At 49.4% G+C, this 17,899-nt stretch overlaps 1 protein-coding gene across 14 annotated transcripts in view; it reads right to left on the reverse strand.

Annotated features, from left to right (window-relative positions):
• Positions 1-17,899, reverse strand: part of CCDC57 (coiled-coil domain containing 57) — a 127,662-nt gene that overhangs the window by 85,662 nt on the left and 24,101 nt on the right. For 11 of the 14 annotated variants that reach the window (XR_003309722.2, XM_026455833.2, XM_026455834.2 and 8 more), the window contains 5 exons: positions 16,997-17,411; positions 13,511-13,619; positions 10,759-10,860; positions 9,448-9,605; positions 9,222-9,296 (listed from right to left, as the gene is read on the reverse strand). Coding sequence is in view for 12 of the 14 variants with exons in the window: in XM_026455833.2 (XP_026311618.1) it covers positions 9,222-9,296; positions 9,448-9,605; positions 10,759-10,860; positions 13,511-13,619; positions 16,997-17,411 (859 nt within the window). In the remaining 2 variants the exon portion in view is untranslated. Of the gene's footprint in view, positions 1-9,221; positions 9,606-10,758; positions 10,861-11,831; positions 11,914-13,510; positions 13,626-16,996; positions 17,412-17,899 lie in introns of those variants that run through there. The other 3 variants (XM_026455839.2, XM_026455838.2, XM_031934309.1) reach the window with 3 other exon arrangements.

Raw genomic sequence — 17,899 nt, forward strand, 5'->3', positions numbered from 1 at the left:
GTGACACAGTGAGACCCTGTCTCAAAACAAACCACATTAGCAAAAGGACTAAATAAATAAAAATTTTAAAAAGAAGATTTACGTGTTGGTTTCCTACCCTCTGAGCATATTAGGCTCTACTAAGTAGAGTGCTATCAGGTATATGTTAATGTTATGGAAGCCACCTCAGTGAAGTGAAGTCTTTGATCTAACCCTACCGGGACTGAGAAAGTGAACAGCTCTGCTGACTGGTTTCAGGCCCCTTGGCAAGGCCAACCCCAGCTCTCTGCTTCCACCAAGTTGGAGAAGCTCATTCAACTATCAGCTGATGGATGATTTAAAATCATTCTTGGCTAGGCACAGTGGCTCACGCCTGTAATCCCAGCACTTTAGGGGGCCAAGGACGGCAGATCGCTTTAGGTCAGCAGTTTGAGACCAGCCTGGCCAACATGGTGAAACCCAGTCTCCACTAAAAAAAAAATTCAAAAATTAGCCAGGCATGGTAGTGCATCCCTGTAATCCCAGCTACTCGGGAGGCTGAGGCAGGAAAACTGCTTAAACCCAGGAGGCAGGGGTTGCAGTGACCCGAGATCGCACCACTGCACTCCAGCCTGGGCAAAAGAGACTCCGTTTCAAAATAAATAAGTAGGCTGGGCACAGCAGCTCATGCCTATAATCCCAGCACTTTGGGAGGCTGAAGCAGGTGGATCATGAGATCAGGAGTTCAAGACCAGCCTGGCAAATATGGTGAAACCCCGTCCTACTAAAAATACAAAGAAATTAGCTGGGTGTGGTGGCACATGCCTGTAACCCCAGCTACTTGGGAGGCTGAGGCAGGAGAATTGCTTGAATCCAGGAGGCGGAGGTTGCAGTGAGCTGAGATCATGCCACTGCACTCCAGCCTGGGTGACAGAGGAGACTCCGTCTCAAAGTAAATACATACATACATACAAACATACAAATAAAATAAAATAGTTCTTGAGGGGAAGTCACCAGGTGGTCGTTGGCATATAACTTGGAAGTAGTTCAGAGCACGTGTGATGTTGCCATAAGAAGGGGCTCCACTCCTGTCTGATCATGAATGTGAGGGTCAGGCTCTCGCGAAGTGACTTGGGGGAAGCCCCACAGGTCTCGGTAGAAAGAGCCTTCCCAGGAACATTTTACATTTTACTTAATGATTACTGAGTTTTATGGCATCTTGTATTGTTTTAGCACATGTATACCAATAATTACAAGAGTATCTTAATTAAAAGCCTTTCTGAACACCTGCAGCCTTGTGACCCCAGCAAATTTTATTTTTAGTTTATATGACCATATCTAGTATATACTATATATTTTGTTGTTACAGATGATTGACTTCAAATGGATTCAAACACAAAAAATATATTCGTATAAGATTCTGTGGGGAAGAGGGATGGAAATAGTTCAAGGGGAAAAAGGAATGATGTACATTTTCTGACGGCTACAGCAAAGCTGGTTCAGGTAGTCTTCTGAAATCGATGACAGTGGTGTTTTGTTTTTGTTTTTGTTTTTGAGATGCAGTCTGTCTCTTTAGTAGACGTCACCATGTTGGCCAGGCTGGTCTCGAACTCCTGACCTCAAGTGATCCACTCGCCTTGGCCTCCCAAAGTGCTGGGATGACAGGAGTGAGCCACCGGCCTTGTTAGTGGGTATTAAATCACTATGGTATTTAGATTAGAATTTATTTTCTTTCTTTTTTTTTTTTTTTTGAGTCTCACTGTTACCTAAGCTGAAATGCACTGGCGTGAGCTTGGCTCACTGCAACCTTGACCTCCCATGTTCAGGGGATCCTCCTGCCTCAGCCTCCCAAGTAGCTGGGACCACATAAGTGTACCACCACACCCGGCCAATTTTTTAAAAAATTATTTGTAGAGACGGGATCTCCCCATGTTGCCCAGGCTGGTCTCAAACTCCCGAGCTCAAGGGATTCTCCTGCCTCGGCCTCCGAAAGTGCTGTGATTACAAGTGTAAGCCACTGTGTCCCACCTACATTAGAAACATTCTAAAGTAGGAGTAGTTGGAGCCGAGAAATAAGAAAAGAAAAATTATTTTAATTTTTAAAAATAAATATTTTATTTATTTTTTGAGACAGAATCTTGCTCTGTCACCTAGGCTGGAGTGCAGTGGCATGATTTCAGCTCACTGCAACCTCTGCCTCCCGGGTTCAAGCAGTTCTCACGCCTCATCCTCCCGAGTAGCTGGGATTACAGGCACACACCACTACGCCAGGCTAATTTTTGTATTTTTAGTAGAGACGGGGTTTCACCATGTTAACCAGAATGGTCTCCATCTCCTGACCTCATGATACGCCCGCCTCGGCCTCCCAAAGAGCTGGGATTACAGGCATAAGCCACTGTGCCCAGCCTAAAAATAAATATTTTAAAGCGTGACTGAACAGTTTTATTTATTAATGCTAGAAATTACACTCATTTTCAACAATAGTTAACCCTTGAACAACAGGAGTTTGAACTGCAGGGATCCATTTATACAAGAATTATTTTCAATACATATATTGGAAAAATGTTTTTGGAGTTTTGTGACAATTTGAAAAAGTTCTTAGACTATGTACCCTAAAATATTGAAAAAGTTAAATTGTCATGAAACCATAAAATATATATACTAATTTTATCATTTACTACCATAAAATATACACACATCTATTTTTAAAAGTTAAAATATATCAAAATGTATGCACACAAACACTTACAGACCTTACACTGGGCTATTTGCAGTCTAGGGAAATGTAAACAAACAGAAGATGCACTATTAAACAACTGCACACAGTTAACTCAGTCTGAACCACACCACCGTGGTCATTTCGTAGCCACTGCATTTCCTGCTATTATGGTGAGCTCAAGTGTTTCCAGTAACTGCTTAAAACACCATGTGACACGGCCGGGCATGGTGGCACTTTGGGAGGCCAAGGCAGGCAGATCACCTGAGGTCGCGCGTTCGAGACCAGCCTGATGAATATGGAGAAACCCCGTCTCTACTAAAAATACAAAAATTAGCCAGGCATGGTGGCACGCACCTGTAATCCCAGCTATGGGGAGGCTGAGGCAGGATAATCACTAGAACTCGGGAGGCGAAGGTTGTAGTGAGCTTCCAGCCTGGGTGATAAGAGCAAAATTCCATCTCAAAAAAAAAAAAAAATCATGAGACACTAATCATCTCCGTGTGAGCAGTCTGTCTCTCCAGTAAATTGCATATCCCAGTATAGAGTGACATCTCAAGGTTCTTCATATCCCAGTATAGAGTGACATCTCAAGGTTCTTACCTATTTCTCATTGTGTTTAGTAATACCGTAAACCTTCAATAACACCATGGGATCTATGCAAAGGGCCACCCGTGATGCTGGAAGTGAGCAGAGGAAAGTCATGCATTTACAAGACAGGTCTGCAGCTGCTGGACGTTCTAAAACACATTAATCCAGTCTGCGTGTGGTGGCTCACCCCTGTAATCGCAGCACTTTGGGAGGCCGAGGTGCCTGGACCACTTGAGGACAAGAGTTTGAGACCAGCCTAGCCAGCATGGCGAACTCCATCTCTGCTAAAAATACAAAAATTAGCCAGGTGTAGTGGTGCACATCTGTACTCCCAGCTACTTGGGAGGCTGAGGCACGAGGATCACTTGAACTCCAGAGGCGGAGGCTGCAGTGAGCTGAGACTGCATCACTGCACCATCTGCCTGGGCAGCAGAGAGGCTGTCTCCAAAAAAAGTTATTTTGATAACGGACAATGCCTCTTGCCACCCAGAACCCATGAGTTCAACAGCAAGGCGTCGACATGGTCTGCTTGCCCCCAGACACAATGCCTCTAATTTAGCCCGTATCAGAGGCCATACGGAACTTAAGGCTCACTACACATGGTGCTCTTTGGAGAGGATGTCAATGCTGTGGCCGAAAACCCCACAGAGAGAAGAACACCCTGAAAGCCTGGCAGGTTTCCACCACTGAAGCCATCGTTGCTATAGAAAAAGCCACGGAAGCCATCAAGCCCCAAATAATAAATTCCTGATGAAGAAAGCCGTGTCTAGATGTCGTGCCTGACTTCACAGGATGTCCAATGGTGCCAATCAAGTAAATCATGGGATCAATTGCAATATGGCACACACACACACACACACAAAAGTCAGGGTGCGGGGTGAAGGATTTCACAGCACGGATCTTGGAGAAACCCCAGAGCTGACCCCACAGCAGAGGAATGAACGGGAGACAACTCAGTGGGGACGAGTGCTTCCGAACTGGTGCCAGACGATGAGGAAACAGATGTAGAAGCAGTGCCAGAAAAGAAACCGACATCAGACAGACACTCCTGCAGAAGGGCTCCCACCACTCACGCCTGCCTTGATTTTTTACCACGTGGAACTGTCTATGACATGGGCACTGAGACTCAAGTGTGAAAGTGGGATTGGCACTGTATAGAAACCTTTTTAGAGAAAGGAAAAAGTAAAAAAGTCAGACGGAATTACAATGTATTTCTGTCAAGTTCCACCAAGGGTGCCTGCCTCTGCTGCGCTCCCTTCCACCTCCTCCACCTCTGTCTCCTCCTCCTCAACCTCCTCAATGTGAAGATGATGAGGATGAAGAGCTATAAGATGATCCACTTTGGCCAGGCACAGGGGCTCAAGCCTGCAATCTCAGCACTTTGGGAGGCCAAGACGGGTGGATCACGAGGTCAGGAGATTGAGATATCCTGGCTAAAACAGTGAAACCCCATCTCTACTAAAAAATACAAAAAACTAGCTGGGCGAGGTGGTGGGTGCCTGTAGTCCCAGCTACTCGGGAGGCTGAGGCAGGAAAATGGTGTAAACCTGGGAGGCGGAGCTTGCAGTGAGCTGAGACCCGGCCACGGCACTCCAGCCTGGGTGACAGAGTGAGACTCCATCTCAGGAAAAAAAAAAAAAAAGATGATCCACTTCCACTTAACAAACAGTAAACATATTTTCTAAGATTTCTTTTTAGACAGGGTCTCACTTTGTCACCCAGGCTAGAGTGCTGTGGCACCATCTCGGCTCACTGCAGGCTCAACCTCCCAGATTCAAGTGATCCTCCTGCCTCAACCCCCCTAGTAGCTGGGACTACAGGTGTAAGCCATCACACCTGGCTAATTTTTTATATTTTTTGTAGAGAAGGGGTTTTGCCATGTTGCTTAGGCTGGTCTTGAACTCCCAAGTTGAAGCAATCCACCTGCCTTGGCCTCTCAAAGTACTAGGATTAAAGGTGTGAGCCACAGTGCCCAACCTACTTCTACGTTTTTATTACTTTCTTTTTTCTTCTTTTTTTTTTTTTTTGAGACAGAGTCTCACTCTGTCGCCCAGGCTGGAGTGCAGTGGTGCGATCTCGGCTCAGTGAAACCTCCATCTCCCGAGTTCAAGCGATTCTCCTGCCTCAGCCTGCCAAGTAGCTGGGACTACAGGTGTGTGCACCACGCCCGGCTAATTTTATATTTTTAGTGGAGACGGGTTTCACCATGTTGACCAGGCTGGTCTCGAACTTCCGACATAAAGCGATCCACCTGCCTCGGCCTCCAAAGTGTTGGGATTAGAGGCATGAGCCACTGTGCCTGGCCTCTTATGATTTTCTGTTTTTTTTTCTTTTCTTTCTTTCTTTTTTTTTTTTTTGAGATGGAGTCTCACTCTGTCACCCAGGCTGCAGTGCAGTGGCGCGCCATTTTGGGTCACTGCAATCTCCACCTCCTGGGTTCAAGCGATTCTCCTGCCTCGGTCTCCCAAATAGCTGGGATTACAGGTGTGCACCATTATGCCCGGCCAATTTTGTATTTTTCGTAGAGATGGGGTTTCACCATGTTGGTCAGGCTGGTCTCGAACTCCTGACTTCAAGTGATCCCCCTGACTCGGCCTCCCAAAGTGCTGTGTGATTTTCTTAATGACATTTTCTTTCCTCTAGCTAACATTAAGAATCAGCATAGAATACACATAACATGCCCAATGTGTGTTAATCAACTGTATTATCAGTAAGGCTTCCGGTCAACAGTAGGTTCTTAGTAGTTAAGTTTTTGGGGAGTGAAAAGTTATATGTGAATTTTTGACTGCATGGGGCTAGATGCCCCTAACCCCCTCATTGTTTAAGCAACAACTGTATTTCAATTTATGATTTTGAAATATGCTAGGTGTAGACTTAAAAACACACGAAGAGAAACAGTGTCCAGCTTCGTCATGGCCGCACGGTGCAGCTAAGCAAGCAGTCCTGCACCACTGCCATCTGCTCTGTGTCTGTTTGGGCTCGACTCTGCCTTGGTTTCCTCATCTAGGTATGAGAACCCTGATGGGTGCCCTCACAACGCGAGCCAGCTGAGGGCACAACCCTCTCTCACCACCACCAGTAGGGTCTGCACAGCAGGCTGGAAAGCAGCTTCCCATTGCAGATCTGATTAGAAATAGCAAAGACAGTGTCCTTGAAGTTCTTCTCGATTTATACAAACTGCACAAATATCATGTCAATAAAAGATGCAAGAAAATGCACCTGAGTCACTGTCCATCACCCGTTGTGATTACACAGTATTTTCCTAAGCAGCCTGTATGTTTTTTATTTATAGTCACAACGTTTCTTCAGAAAAGAAAAAGGAAATGACCTGCGGGAGCTGACACAGAGGCTGCCCCTGTGCAGGTTCATGGGGTCCCACTGAAGGCACCCAGGCCCAGGATCCTCCCAGCTGAACTCACTGACCTCCCCTACCAGACCCCATGGCCTAAGCTCCCCTCCTGAGCAAAGCTGCCCCACCTAGCCCTGTCCTCTCAGAGCCTGCCTGGCTCCATCCCATCGTGACCTCACTGCCTTTCAGCTTGTAAGGTGGATTCTCCAATTGCTTTGCCAGGGCCACTGCCCCGGGACCACCATGATGGCTACTTTCTGGGTATCCCATGATACCCGGCAATGCCAGGCACACGGAGAACCTGCTGCTGCTCTGCCTGGGGTCACATGACCCACACTGAGTAACAAAAACCATTTCTTTTTTTTTTTTTTGAGACGGAGTCTCGCTCTGTCGCCCAGGCTGGAGTGCAGTGGCGCGATCTTGGCTCACTGCAAGCTCCACCTCCTGGGCTCACACCATTCTCCTGCCTCAGCCTCCCGAGAAGCTGGGACTACAGGCGTCCACCACCTCGCCCGGCTAATTTTTTTTTTTGTATTTTTAGTAGAGATGGGGTTTCACCGTGTTAGCCAGGATGGTCTCGATCTCCCATCCTCGTGATCCACCTGCCTCGGCCTCTCAAAGTGCTGGGATTACAGGCGTGAGTCACCGCTCCTGGCCCAATAAAAACCATTTCAACAGGAAAAGGGCTCTTTAGAACTTGATAGTTATAGATCCAAGGGAAGAAAATTCTTTTCCCACAATAGTTTAAAAAATAAAGGTTACTGTATCACCAAAGTAGAATGGCTACAATCTAAAACTGATTAACTCGTTAGTAAGTAAAGCCTTGAAGTTTTAAAAGTTAACGTCTAACTTAGGTGTTAATTAATTAATTTTTAATTTTTTGATTTTTTGATAGGGAGTCTTGCTCTGTCATCAGGCTGGAGTGCAGCAGCATGGTCTTGGCTCACTGCAACCTCCACCTCCCGGGTTCAAGAGATTCTCTGCCTCAGCCTCCTGAGTAGCTGGGATTACAGGCACGCACCACCATGCCCAGCTAATTTTTGTATTTTTAGTAGAGGAGGGGTTTCACCATGTATGTTGGTCAGGCTGGTCTCGAATTCCTGACCTCAAGTGATTCACCCGCCTTGGCCTCCCAACATGCTGGGATTACAGGCCTGAGCCACCACGCCTGGCCAGGTGTTAAAAATTATGTGTTTTGTTTTGTTTTGTTTTGCTTTTGAGACAGGGTCTCATTCTGTGGCCCAGGCTGGAGTACAGTGGCACAATCATGGCTCACTGCAGCCTCAATCTCCCGGGCTCAGATGAGCTTCCCACTGCACCTAGTCTAAGTTTTATGTTTTACAGCACTAAGAAGTCTAAACACCACTGAAAAAGTCCAAAGCAGGGCATAAACAGAAATCCAAAGCAAGGCTGAGTGTGGTGGCTCATGCCTATAATCGCAGCATTTTGGGAGGCCAAGGAGGTGGGTGGGTCATTTGAGGCTAAGAGTTCAAGCCTAGCCTGGCCAATATGGTGAGATCCTGTCTCTACTCAAAATGCAAAAGTTAGCCAGGCATGGTGGTGCACGCCTATAGTACCAGTTACCTGGGAGGCTCAGACACGAGAATTGTTTGAACCCGGGGTTTGGTGGGGAGGCTACAGTGAGCCAAGATTGTACCACAGCAATCCAGCCTGGGCACAGAGCAAGACCCTTCTCAAAAAAAAAAAGAAAGAAAGAAAAAGAAAGAAAAGAAAAGAAAAGAAGGAAGGAAGAAAGGAAAAGAAAGAAAGAGGGCCGGGCGCGGTGGCTCACGCCTATAATCCCAGCACTTTGGGAGGCCGAGGGTGGCAGATCACGAGGTCAGGAGATCGAGACCATCCTGGCTAACACGGTGAAACCCCGTCTCTACTAAAAATACAAAAAATTAGCCGGGCGAAGTGGCAGGCGCCTGTAGTCCCAGCTACTCAGGAGGCTGAGGCAGGAGAATGGCGCGAACCCGGGAGGTGGAGCTTGCAGTGAGCCGAGATCGCGCCACTGCACTCCAGCCTGGGAGACAGAGTGAGACTCCGCCTCAAAAAAAAAAAAAAAGAAAAGAAAAGAAAGAAAGAAAGACAGAAGGCCGGGCGCGGTGGCTCAAGCCTGTAATCCCAGCACTTTGGGAGGCCGAGACGGGCGGATCACGAGGTCAGGAGATCGAGACCATCCTGGCTAACCCGGTGAAACCCCGTCTCTACTAAAAATACAAAAAACTAGCCAGGCGAGGTGGCGGGCGCCTGTAGTCCCAGCTACTCGGGAGGCTGAGGCAGGAGAATGGCGTAAACCCGGGAGGCCGGGACCTCGCAAGCACCCGAAACCCGCGCCAATACACTCCACCCAGGACAAAGAAGAAGACCCCGTCCTCAAAAAAAAAAAAAAAAAAAAAGAAAGACAGAAGAAGGAGAGAGAGACAGGAGAAAAGAAGAAAAGAAAAGAAAAGAGAAACAAAGAAATGCAAAGCAGCGGGCTCCCAGGCCCCAACCCCTGGAGTGGGACCCTCTGCTCCCTGGGGCATCAGCACAATGGTTCCACTTCCCTCCTCTCCTGGGAGCACTGACATGCAGCACGATGTTGGGAGGCGAAACACTCACTTCCTCTTAAATGTTTCCTCTTCCTTCTTCCTGGTTAGCTGCACAGCATGAAGTTTATCCTCTAAGTCCTTTACCCTGAAAAAAAACAAATATTTGTGGAAGGAGCAAGTGAGATGAAAGCAAAGGCCAGCCTGGAATGAGCAGAAAAGGTAGAATCCCCCAGACTCTGGTCCTGGCCTGCAAGGCTGCCACAGAGCAGGCCTCAGGAGATGAAGGACTCACGCACCGGGCGCAGTTCATGGCCTCCAGGTCCCGAAGCTCCGCGGCTCGACTCTGGAGCTTCCTCTCCAGCTCGGCGTTGGTGGCCTCTGCCCTCTGCAGACTTTCTGCAGCCTTTGCCCCGGCTTCCTTCAGAGCCTCCAGCTCTTTGTGCAGTAGTTTAACCTTTGAATGATAAAAAAGAGTTCAAAATGAGGTGATAATTAGAAGACACTGAGGCATTAGGGGTACATATTGCCATTTTATCAGGATTGGGAGGGAGAAGAAAAATGAAAATTCAAGAAGCAAAGAAGCAGTAAAAGAGTGAGAATGTCCTAACACAATTCAAATGAGACTCAATGACTTTTTTTTTTTTTTTTTTTTGAGACAGAGTCTTGCTCTGTTGCCCAGGCTGGAGTGCAATGGCGCGATACAACCTCCCCTTCCTGGGTTCAAGCAATTCTCCTGCCTTAGCCTCATGAGTAGCTAGGATTACAGGCACCCACCATCACACCCAGCTGATTTTTGTATTTTTAGTAGAGACAGGGTTTCCCCATGTTGGCCAGGCTGGTCTCGAACTCCTGACCTCAGGTGATCCACCTGCCTCAGCCTCCCAATGTGCTGGGATTACAGGTATGAGCCACCACGCCTGGCCTTCACTGACCCCCCTGACAGCACTCAGTACCCCACCAAAATCAGTCCATTGGGGTGCCCTAATACCCTAATTGGTCCAAGCCCAACAGACCAATTTAACTGCACTTCATTTCTTAGCACATAATTTGCATGTTATTTAAACAAGGAAATTAAACACAAAGCCGGGGTCTAGGAAGGGGCTCGGTGCTGAGCAAGCCACTCGAGCTGCACACTGAGCTCTTCGGTACCTTCCCGGGCCTGTTTCCCAGCCTGTGAGCCACGGGTGGTGACGACGGCTGCTCCACCCAAGTCAGCCGACATGAGGACCGGGCTGCGCCCGGCCTGAGTTGCACCGGCCTGAGCTGCACCTGGCCTGGCAGGCATTGAGACTCAGCTCTTGCTTTTCCTACTGATCTGCGTATTATGATGCCCACCACGGGCAGCTGTCCAGGACTGTGATCAACTCATACAGCAGATGGGGGCAGAGGTGAACTGGCACCCAGTGCCCACCTTTGATGGGAGTGCCCACCCTGTCATGGGGCACAGGGCATCCACATGGCCCACCTGCTTGCCAGTCTGGAACTCCTGGGCCCAAGGGATCCTCTTGCCTTGGCCTCCCAAAGTGCTGGGATTACAGGTGTGAGCTACCACACCTGACCAAGGAAAAACCAAAAAACCTTCAAGACCCAAGGGTGTCCCCAGTTACCTTGAGCTCCTGGGACAAGGCTGTGTTGCTCATGTTGTCAGTCTGCAGACGGAATTCGTGCTCCCTCTTCTGCATTTTCAATTCAAACTCCAGCAGCAGTTCCTGGAACGAATAGGTTTCATGGTGAAAGAACAGTGGGAACCCAGCAAAGACCCCCACCCATGTCCTGGGAGGTGGGATCCAGAGGTGAGCAGGACACGGTGGTCAACAGAGAAGGACCACACACACTGTGGAGGAGAGAAGCTGGGGTCAGTGACACCGGTAACAGCACTCTGGGAGGCCGAGGCGGGAGGATCGCTTGAGCCCAGGAATTCAAGACGAGCCCGGGCAACATAGTGAGGCCCTGTCGCCAGAGAAAAAAAAAAAAGAAAAGAAAAATCCTTATCTCCATTGAGTCGATTCTACCTCTGACAATAACAAACACCAAGATCTTCCAAAACAAGAGACAAGAAATCAGAACAAGGGAAACCATGAAACTGACAAGCATGTAAGACCCCAGTTTAGTAACTAAAAGGCTGAGATGCCAGCAGCAGAACAGAGCCAACAGCCGGTGCCAGCATCCCAGAGCTCACACAGGATCAGACTGCCCAGAACCACACTAGATGCGTGCCGCCCAAATTTCCCCTAGTAACCAAAGCTGCTATGTTAAAACATCACGTTTCCTTCCTTCCAGAGACAAGGCTACTATCTGAACGTGATAAAAAATCCATGTTCCCAACATCTGAGATGGCTCTCCCTGAATGAGCCCTGCTGAGTCTGAGAAATTTGGCGTGGACAGCCTGGGAAGTCAGTCAGAGTCACGGCCCAACCAGAAACCCTGACACGAATGGCCGTGCCCCGCCAACTACAACCAGCCTCAAATCGCCACTGTTCCCAAATGCTGCCGAGAGCCCCCCACCTGCTGGGCAGGACCACCCACAGCTGGATCCTCCTCAAACTCCTTCTTTGGAAGTGACTTTGGAGCCACTTGAGGAAGCCTCATTACTTAGAAAAGTCACCACTGGTCTCTGCTTGACCACAGATTTTAGATTGTGGCTTCATTCCTAATGAACGCCGGGTGTTCTCAAACTCACCTACAATCGACAAAGCTCTTTGGTCTCTGAGAATTCCAAGAGAAAGTCCTCTGCAGGCCATTTCAGAAGCAGCCTCAGGGACCTGTGAACAAGGGGAGTGAGCTCAGCACTTCCGGGGACAAGCGGACAGTCCACACGAGGGCCCATCATGACGTGAGCATGGCCTCCTTCTCTGCTGACCTGACTGTGGCAAATTCTCAACACACTGGCCTATCCTACTATGACCAAGCTCCCAACATCCGACAGGACCAGAGAGGGGACGCTGTCACACCTCCACAAAGCCCTTCATCACTGCTGCACCTGCACAGACGCAGCCCCTCATGACACCCTCATAGACACAGCCTCTAGTAACACTTGCACCTACCTGGATAGACACAGCCACTTATTACACCTGCACCTGCATAAATGCAGCCCCTCATCACACCTGCACTTTCATAGAAGCCCCTATGACACCTGCAGGGACGCAGCCCCTCGTAACTCCTGCACCTGCAGAGACACAGACCCTTGTGACTCCTGCAGAGACGCAGCCCCTCCTGACACCTGCAGAGCTGCAGCCCCTCCTGACACCTGCACCTGCACAGACACAGCCCCATGTCATATACCTGCACCTGCACAGGCACAGTCCCTCATCACATGTATACCTGCAGAGACGCAGCCCCTTGTCACATACGCACACAGTAGCGGCATCTCTGACTGTGGTCTCTGGATATAAATCTATAGGATGTCTTTCAACAAAACCCCAGCACAACTGAGCCTCTTGGAGGTGTAGGCTGAGTTTCAAGAACCCCGAGGAGAAATTTGGTGACTGCCATTTGTCAGTTGAAGCATCTGTTTTTAAACTTACCATAATTGAATTCCAAATTCTTTTCTACAGTAAAAATTCATGTTTTTAAAATTATACTTTTCTAAAAATAAATTTAAAAGTTTCATCATTTCTGAGGTGTGCTGGTTAATTCCATGTGTCAAACGACTAGGCTACAGGCTGCCCAGATAGCTGGTAAAAAATTATTTCTGGGAGTGTCTGCAAGGGTGTTTCCAGAAGAGACTAGCATTGTAATTCACTGACGAAGTAAAGACGATCTGCCCTCCTAGTGTGGACGGGTGTCATCCAATCCACTGAGGGCCTGAATAGAACGAAATGCAATGAAGGGTGAACTCGTTCTCTCTGCTTGCGCTGCGACATTCACCTTCTCCTGCCTTGGACCCTGGGCTCCTGCATCTTGAGCCTTCAGAACTGGACCAGGACTCACATGAGTGGCTCCCTGGTGCTCAGGCCTTTGCACCTGGGCTGAATTACACCACCAGCTTCCCAGGTTCTCCAGCTTGCAGATGGCAAACTGTGGGACTTCATGGCCTCCATAACTGCATGAATGAATTCCTACAATTTACCTCCTATATATCTACACATCTCCTATTGCCTGTTTCCCTGGAGAACCCTGACTAATCTGTGAGGAAAGGAAACAAGGAAACACGGTGGAGGTGGCTGCATGTAGACATCCCATCCTGTGTTCCTGCAGACCATCTCAGAGTGGCATCTGCCCCGATGACACCATTGTACTCCCAAGGAGAATGCAGGCAATGAACCAAATGGTTGTCTTTTCCTCAGCCCTACATGATTTCAGTTTCCCAGTGGGCAGGTGAGAAAAGCACCCAGGAAGGGGCTGACCCAGAGGCTCTACCTGTCTCTGCAGAGCAAGCTCACCATCGAGCTCCTCAAGTTTTCTCTCCAGCCTCCATTTTAGATTTTCATATTGTTCCCGGTGGTGGTCGATCTCACCATTCTTGTCACTGTGGTAATAAAACAGCATTAAGAAAAGCCACACCAAATATTCAGCAAAGGTAATACATTTTCAAGGTGTACTTGACACATGAAAGTTGGTGCTTTGCTTTTACGAAGGGGTGGCTTCAGTAGGACCCACAGGGTAGCAGAACTTCCAGCCCCACCTGGACCAGCATGCTACACCAATCTATAAAAGAGGAAATTAAATAGGGCCCAAAGTCTCACAACATAAAACCCAAAATGTCCAGGATACAATAAAAAAAAAAACCTGACAACCAAAAACCAGAAAGATCTGACCGGTGCGGTGGTTCATGCCTATAATCCCAGCACTTTGGGAGTCCGAGGTGGGCAGATCACAAGGTCAGGAGATCGAGACCATCCTGGCTAACAAGGTAAAACCCCATCTCTACCTAAAATACAAAAAAATTAGCCGGGTGTGGTGGCAGGCGCCTGTAGTCCCAGCTACTAGGGAGGCTGAGGCAGGAGAATGGCATGAACCCAGGGAGCGGAGCTTGCAGTGAGCCAAGATTGCGCCACTGCACTCCAGCCTGGGCGACAGAGCAAGACTCCGTGTCAAAAAAAAGAAAAAAAAAGAAAGATCTGAGCTTGAAGGACAAAAGACAATAGGTAGATGCCAACACAAAGATGACACAGACGCTGGAATTCTTCAACAAGGATGCTATAGCAGTCGTTATAAAAGCACTTCAAGTAATCGAATAAAGCAAACGGAAAAACAAATCTCAGCAAAGAAAAAGCTATAGCAGGCTGGGTGTGGTGGGTCACGCCTATAATCCCAGCACTTTGGGAGGTCGAGGTGGGCGGATCACTTGAGGTCAGGAGTTCGAGACTAGCCTGGCCAACATGGTGAAACCCCGTCTCTACTAAAAATACAAAAATTAGCCGGGCATGGTGGCGCACACCTGTAATCACAGCTCCTCCGGAGGCTGAGGCAGGAGAATCCTTTGAACCCCAGAGGCAGAGGTTGCAGTGAGCCAAGATCACGCCACTGCACTCCAGCCTGGGTGACACAGTGAGACTCTTTCTCAAAAAAAAAGAAAGAGTGTGAGACTGAAAAAGTACCTGAACATGGCTGAAAACATCCCACGCTTGGAGAGAAGAATGAGCAAAAGACTTGAAGAGACACCTCACAACATAATGTAAACCACTTTTAAAAGGATACTCTAAACACTCTGGAAAACAGCTATGAGAAAGTCAGCACGCACACGGAGGGCAAGTGGGCCTCAGCTGTCCAAGCACTGCATGCACCTGCATGGACTCGGCGTCTGGACAAGGTGCAGCCTGAGCGCCAGCCTCCATGCTGGGGACGGGAGCTTCTAGACACTCTCCCTCCACTCAGGGAAAAGGTGACCTCCAGCTCGACTCTCTAGCTCTTTCCCTGGACCCTGGGAAGGTGGCACATGGGTGTGTGCCACATTACCAAGCAGCGCTGCTTGGGTCAAATGACTGTTGACTGGCACTTTCTATCCATGCTGTTTAACCACACTGGGAGATGCAATAAAGGAACCATAAATACTGTGGGCTTCGTAGAAGACAGTGACTCTCGTTGGGGTACATCTGTTGCAGGGACCACAGACGTGATCCCTGTGGGCTGCTAAAGGAGATACTAGCTGCGGAATACTGGCTGGGGCTTCTGAGCCAGAGTGGCACCGCACCTACCAACGTGGGTCTCCTCTCCTTGCACCTGACCTGCCGCAGAAGGTCTCTCTGCTGCACAGGAGCACCTGGCTTGGTCCTGTTGGCCTGCTCACACCCATCTGAGACCCTTCTGAGCAAATGGGCCCAGCATACACAACAGAGGGTAGCCGGTCAGTTAAAAGGGTGCGGCAGAACCCAGCACACTGATACAAAGAACAGACACCACAAATCGATCAGGAAAGTGCTGGACGCACATTTTGGACCGGTGTGCGCAGTCGGCTCTTTTTAGGGCCTGGAGATGACACAACAGGTGGCCCGTGGCGGCTTTCACTTTGCCATTCCACCACAGCATCTTCTCTGAGAAATGACTTTCTATGATAAGAATAGTTTACTCCTGTGGCTTTAAAAAGTGCTTTAAAAAGCTGCTTATGGCTAGGTGCGGTGGCTCATGTCTATAATCCCAGCACTTTAGGAGGCTAAAGCCAGTGGATCACCTGAGGTCAGGAGTTCAAGACCAGCCTGGGCAACATGGCAAAACCCCATCTCTACTAAAAATACAGGAAAAAAAAAAAAAATAGCCAGGCGTGGTGGTGGGCACCTATAGTCCCAGCTACTCGGGAGGCTGAGGTGGGAGAACCACTTGAACCCGGGAGACGGAGCTTGTAGTAAGCCAAGATCCCGCCACTGCACTCCAGCTTGGGCAACACAGCGAAACTCTGTCTCAAAAAAAAAAAGTATCCAGGCTCCTGTTAAGTACAAACAGAGAGTGCAGCTGGCTCTCCTGACACCTGCACATACGCATTACACAGGAAGGGCCTCTAACTGCTAATGTGCTATGAAGAACCTGCGGTGCTTCTGAAGTGGGGGATGGAAGATCTTGTCAGAGAAGCCTGTCCTCCTTCCTTCCCTCCTGTCTCCCCAAACTCTCCACAGCACGGCTGGGTGAGTGGAGCTGAGGGGATACCAGGCATGTGGGTAAGTTCCAGGGGCCCCACCACAGGCCCCACGACAAAGGCTGTAGGTTTTTATGTCGACTTTGCCTTAAGTCAGCTCATTTGGTTTTGAAATTACTAGAGATTTCATATTAAAATCATTATAAATTCAAATATGTGTTAATATAGATTTGTTTTTTTTTTTTTTTTGAGACGGAGTCTCGCTCTGTCACCCAGGCTGGAGTGCAGTGGCCGGATCTCAGCTCACTGCAAGCTCCGCCTCCCGGGTTTACGCCATTCTCCTGCCTCAGCCTCTGGAGTAGCTGGGACTACAGGCGCCCGCCACTTCGCCCGGCTAGTTTTTTTTGTATTTTTAGTAGAGACGGGGTTTCACCGTGTTAGCCAGGATGGTCTCGATCTCCTGACCTCGTGATCCGCCCGTCTCGGCCTCCCAAAGTGCTGGGATTACAGGCTTGAGCCACCGCGCCCGGCCTCATAGATTTGTAATTAATGAAATAAATTCCAAATACTTAAACCAATCTCCATTAATTTCAGAGTTATATCAGAGCCCAGAAAAAGACAGGGCATTCCTGGATCCACACACATTCACTCAACAAACACGTTCAGAGGCCACGAGGCACTCGGCCACTCAGACAGGCCAGCCCCCGTGGCCCGGACTCAGCAGCGGGAGGAGGGGCAGTGAGAGTGGGCAGTGCTTGGGCGGCACAGCGGAGCAGGAGGCGTGTGGGGGCCTCCGCCAGGCGCTGCGGGGGAGGGCTCGTCGGTCGGTGGCTCACCTGTGGACGCGCTCCAGCTCCAGGCGATGCTCCTGCCACACCAGCTGCTGCTGCTGCTGCAGCTCCTCCACCTTCCTGGCCTCTCTGGCTAGCGCCTGCCTCAGCTTAGCCGCCTCTATCTTGAGCTCGCTCACCTCTGCCCGCCTGGCCTCCTCCCACTCCCTGGCCTGGGCGAAGGCGGCGTCATAGCGCTCCAGCTCGAGGTCCCGCTCCTCCAGCACCTGAAGGTTGTAGACAAAGTCCTCCTGCAGGCACCGCAGTTTCCCCTGTGCCTCCTGCAGCTGGCTTCGTGTGTCCTGCAGAGCCGCCTCCTGCAGCTGGCTGCGGTGGGCCTGCAACGCCCTCCACTCCTCCTCCTTGCGAAGCAGCAGCTCATCCAGGGCCGGCTGTGAGTCCAGTGGCAGCATGGTGGCTGCTGCAGTAAAGAGAAGGCAGGTGCGGGGTGCACCATGAGGGGCCCTAATTTCCCTTCCACAGTACCCACCTCACATTCCCTATCAGTTACCATGGCCGGGCGCAGCGGCTCACACCTGTAATCCCAGCCCTTTGGGAGGCTGAGGCAGGCAGATCACCTGAGGTCAGGAGTTCAAGAACAGCCTAGCCAACATGACAAAAACCTGTCTCTACTAAAAATACAAAAATTACGCTGAGCGTGGAGGCTCATGCCTGTAATCCCAGCACTTTAGGAGGTCAAGGTGGGTGGATCACTTGAGGTCAGGAGATCGAGACCAGCCTAGCTAACATGGTGAAACCCTGTGTCTACTAAAAATATAAAAAATTAGCCTGGTTTGGTGGCACATGCCTGTAGTCCCAGCTACTCGGGAGGCTGAGGCAGGAGAATCGCTTGAACCCAGGAGGCAGAGCTTGCACTCCAGTCTGGGCGACAGAGCAAGACTCTCTCTC

The sequence above is a fragment of the Piliocolobus tephrosceles genome, chromosome 16 (genome assembly GCF_002776525.5).
Source record: "Piliocolobus tephrosceles isolate RC106 chromosome 16, ASM277652v3, whole genome shotgun sequence".
Taxonomy (NCBI): domain Eukaryota; kingdom Metazoa; phylum Chordata; class Mammalia; order Primates; family Cercopithecidae; genus Piliocolobus; species Piliocolobus tephrosceles.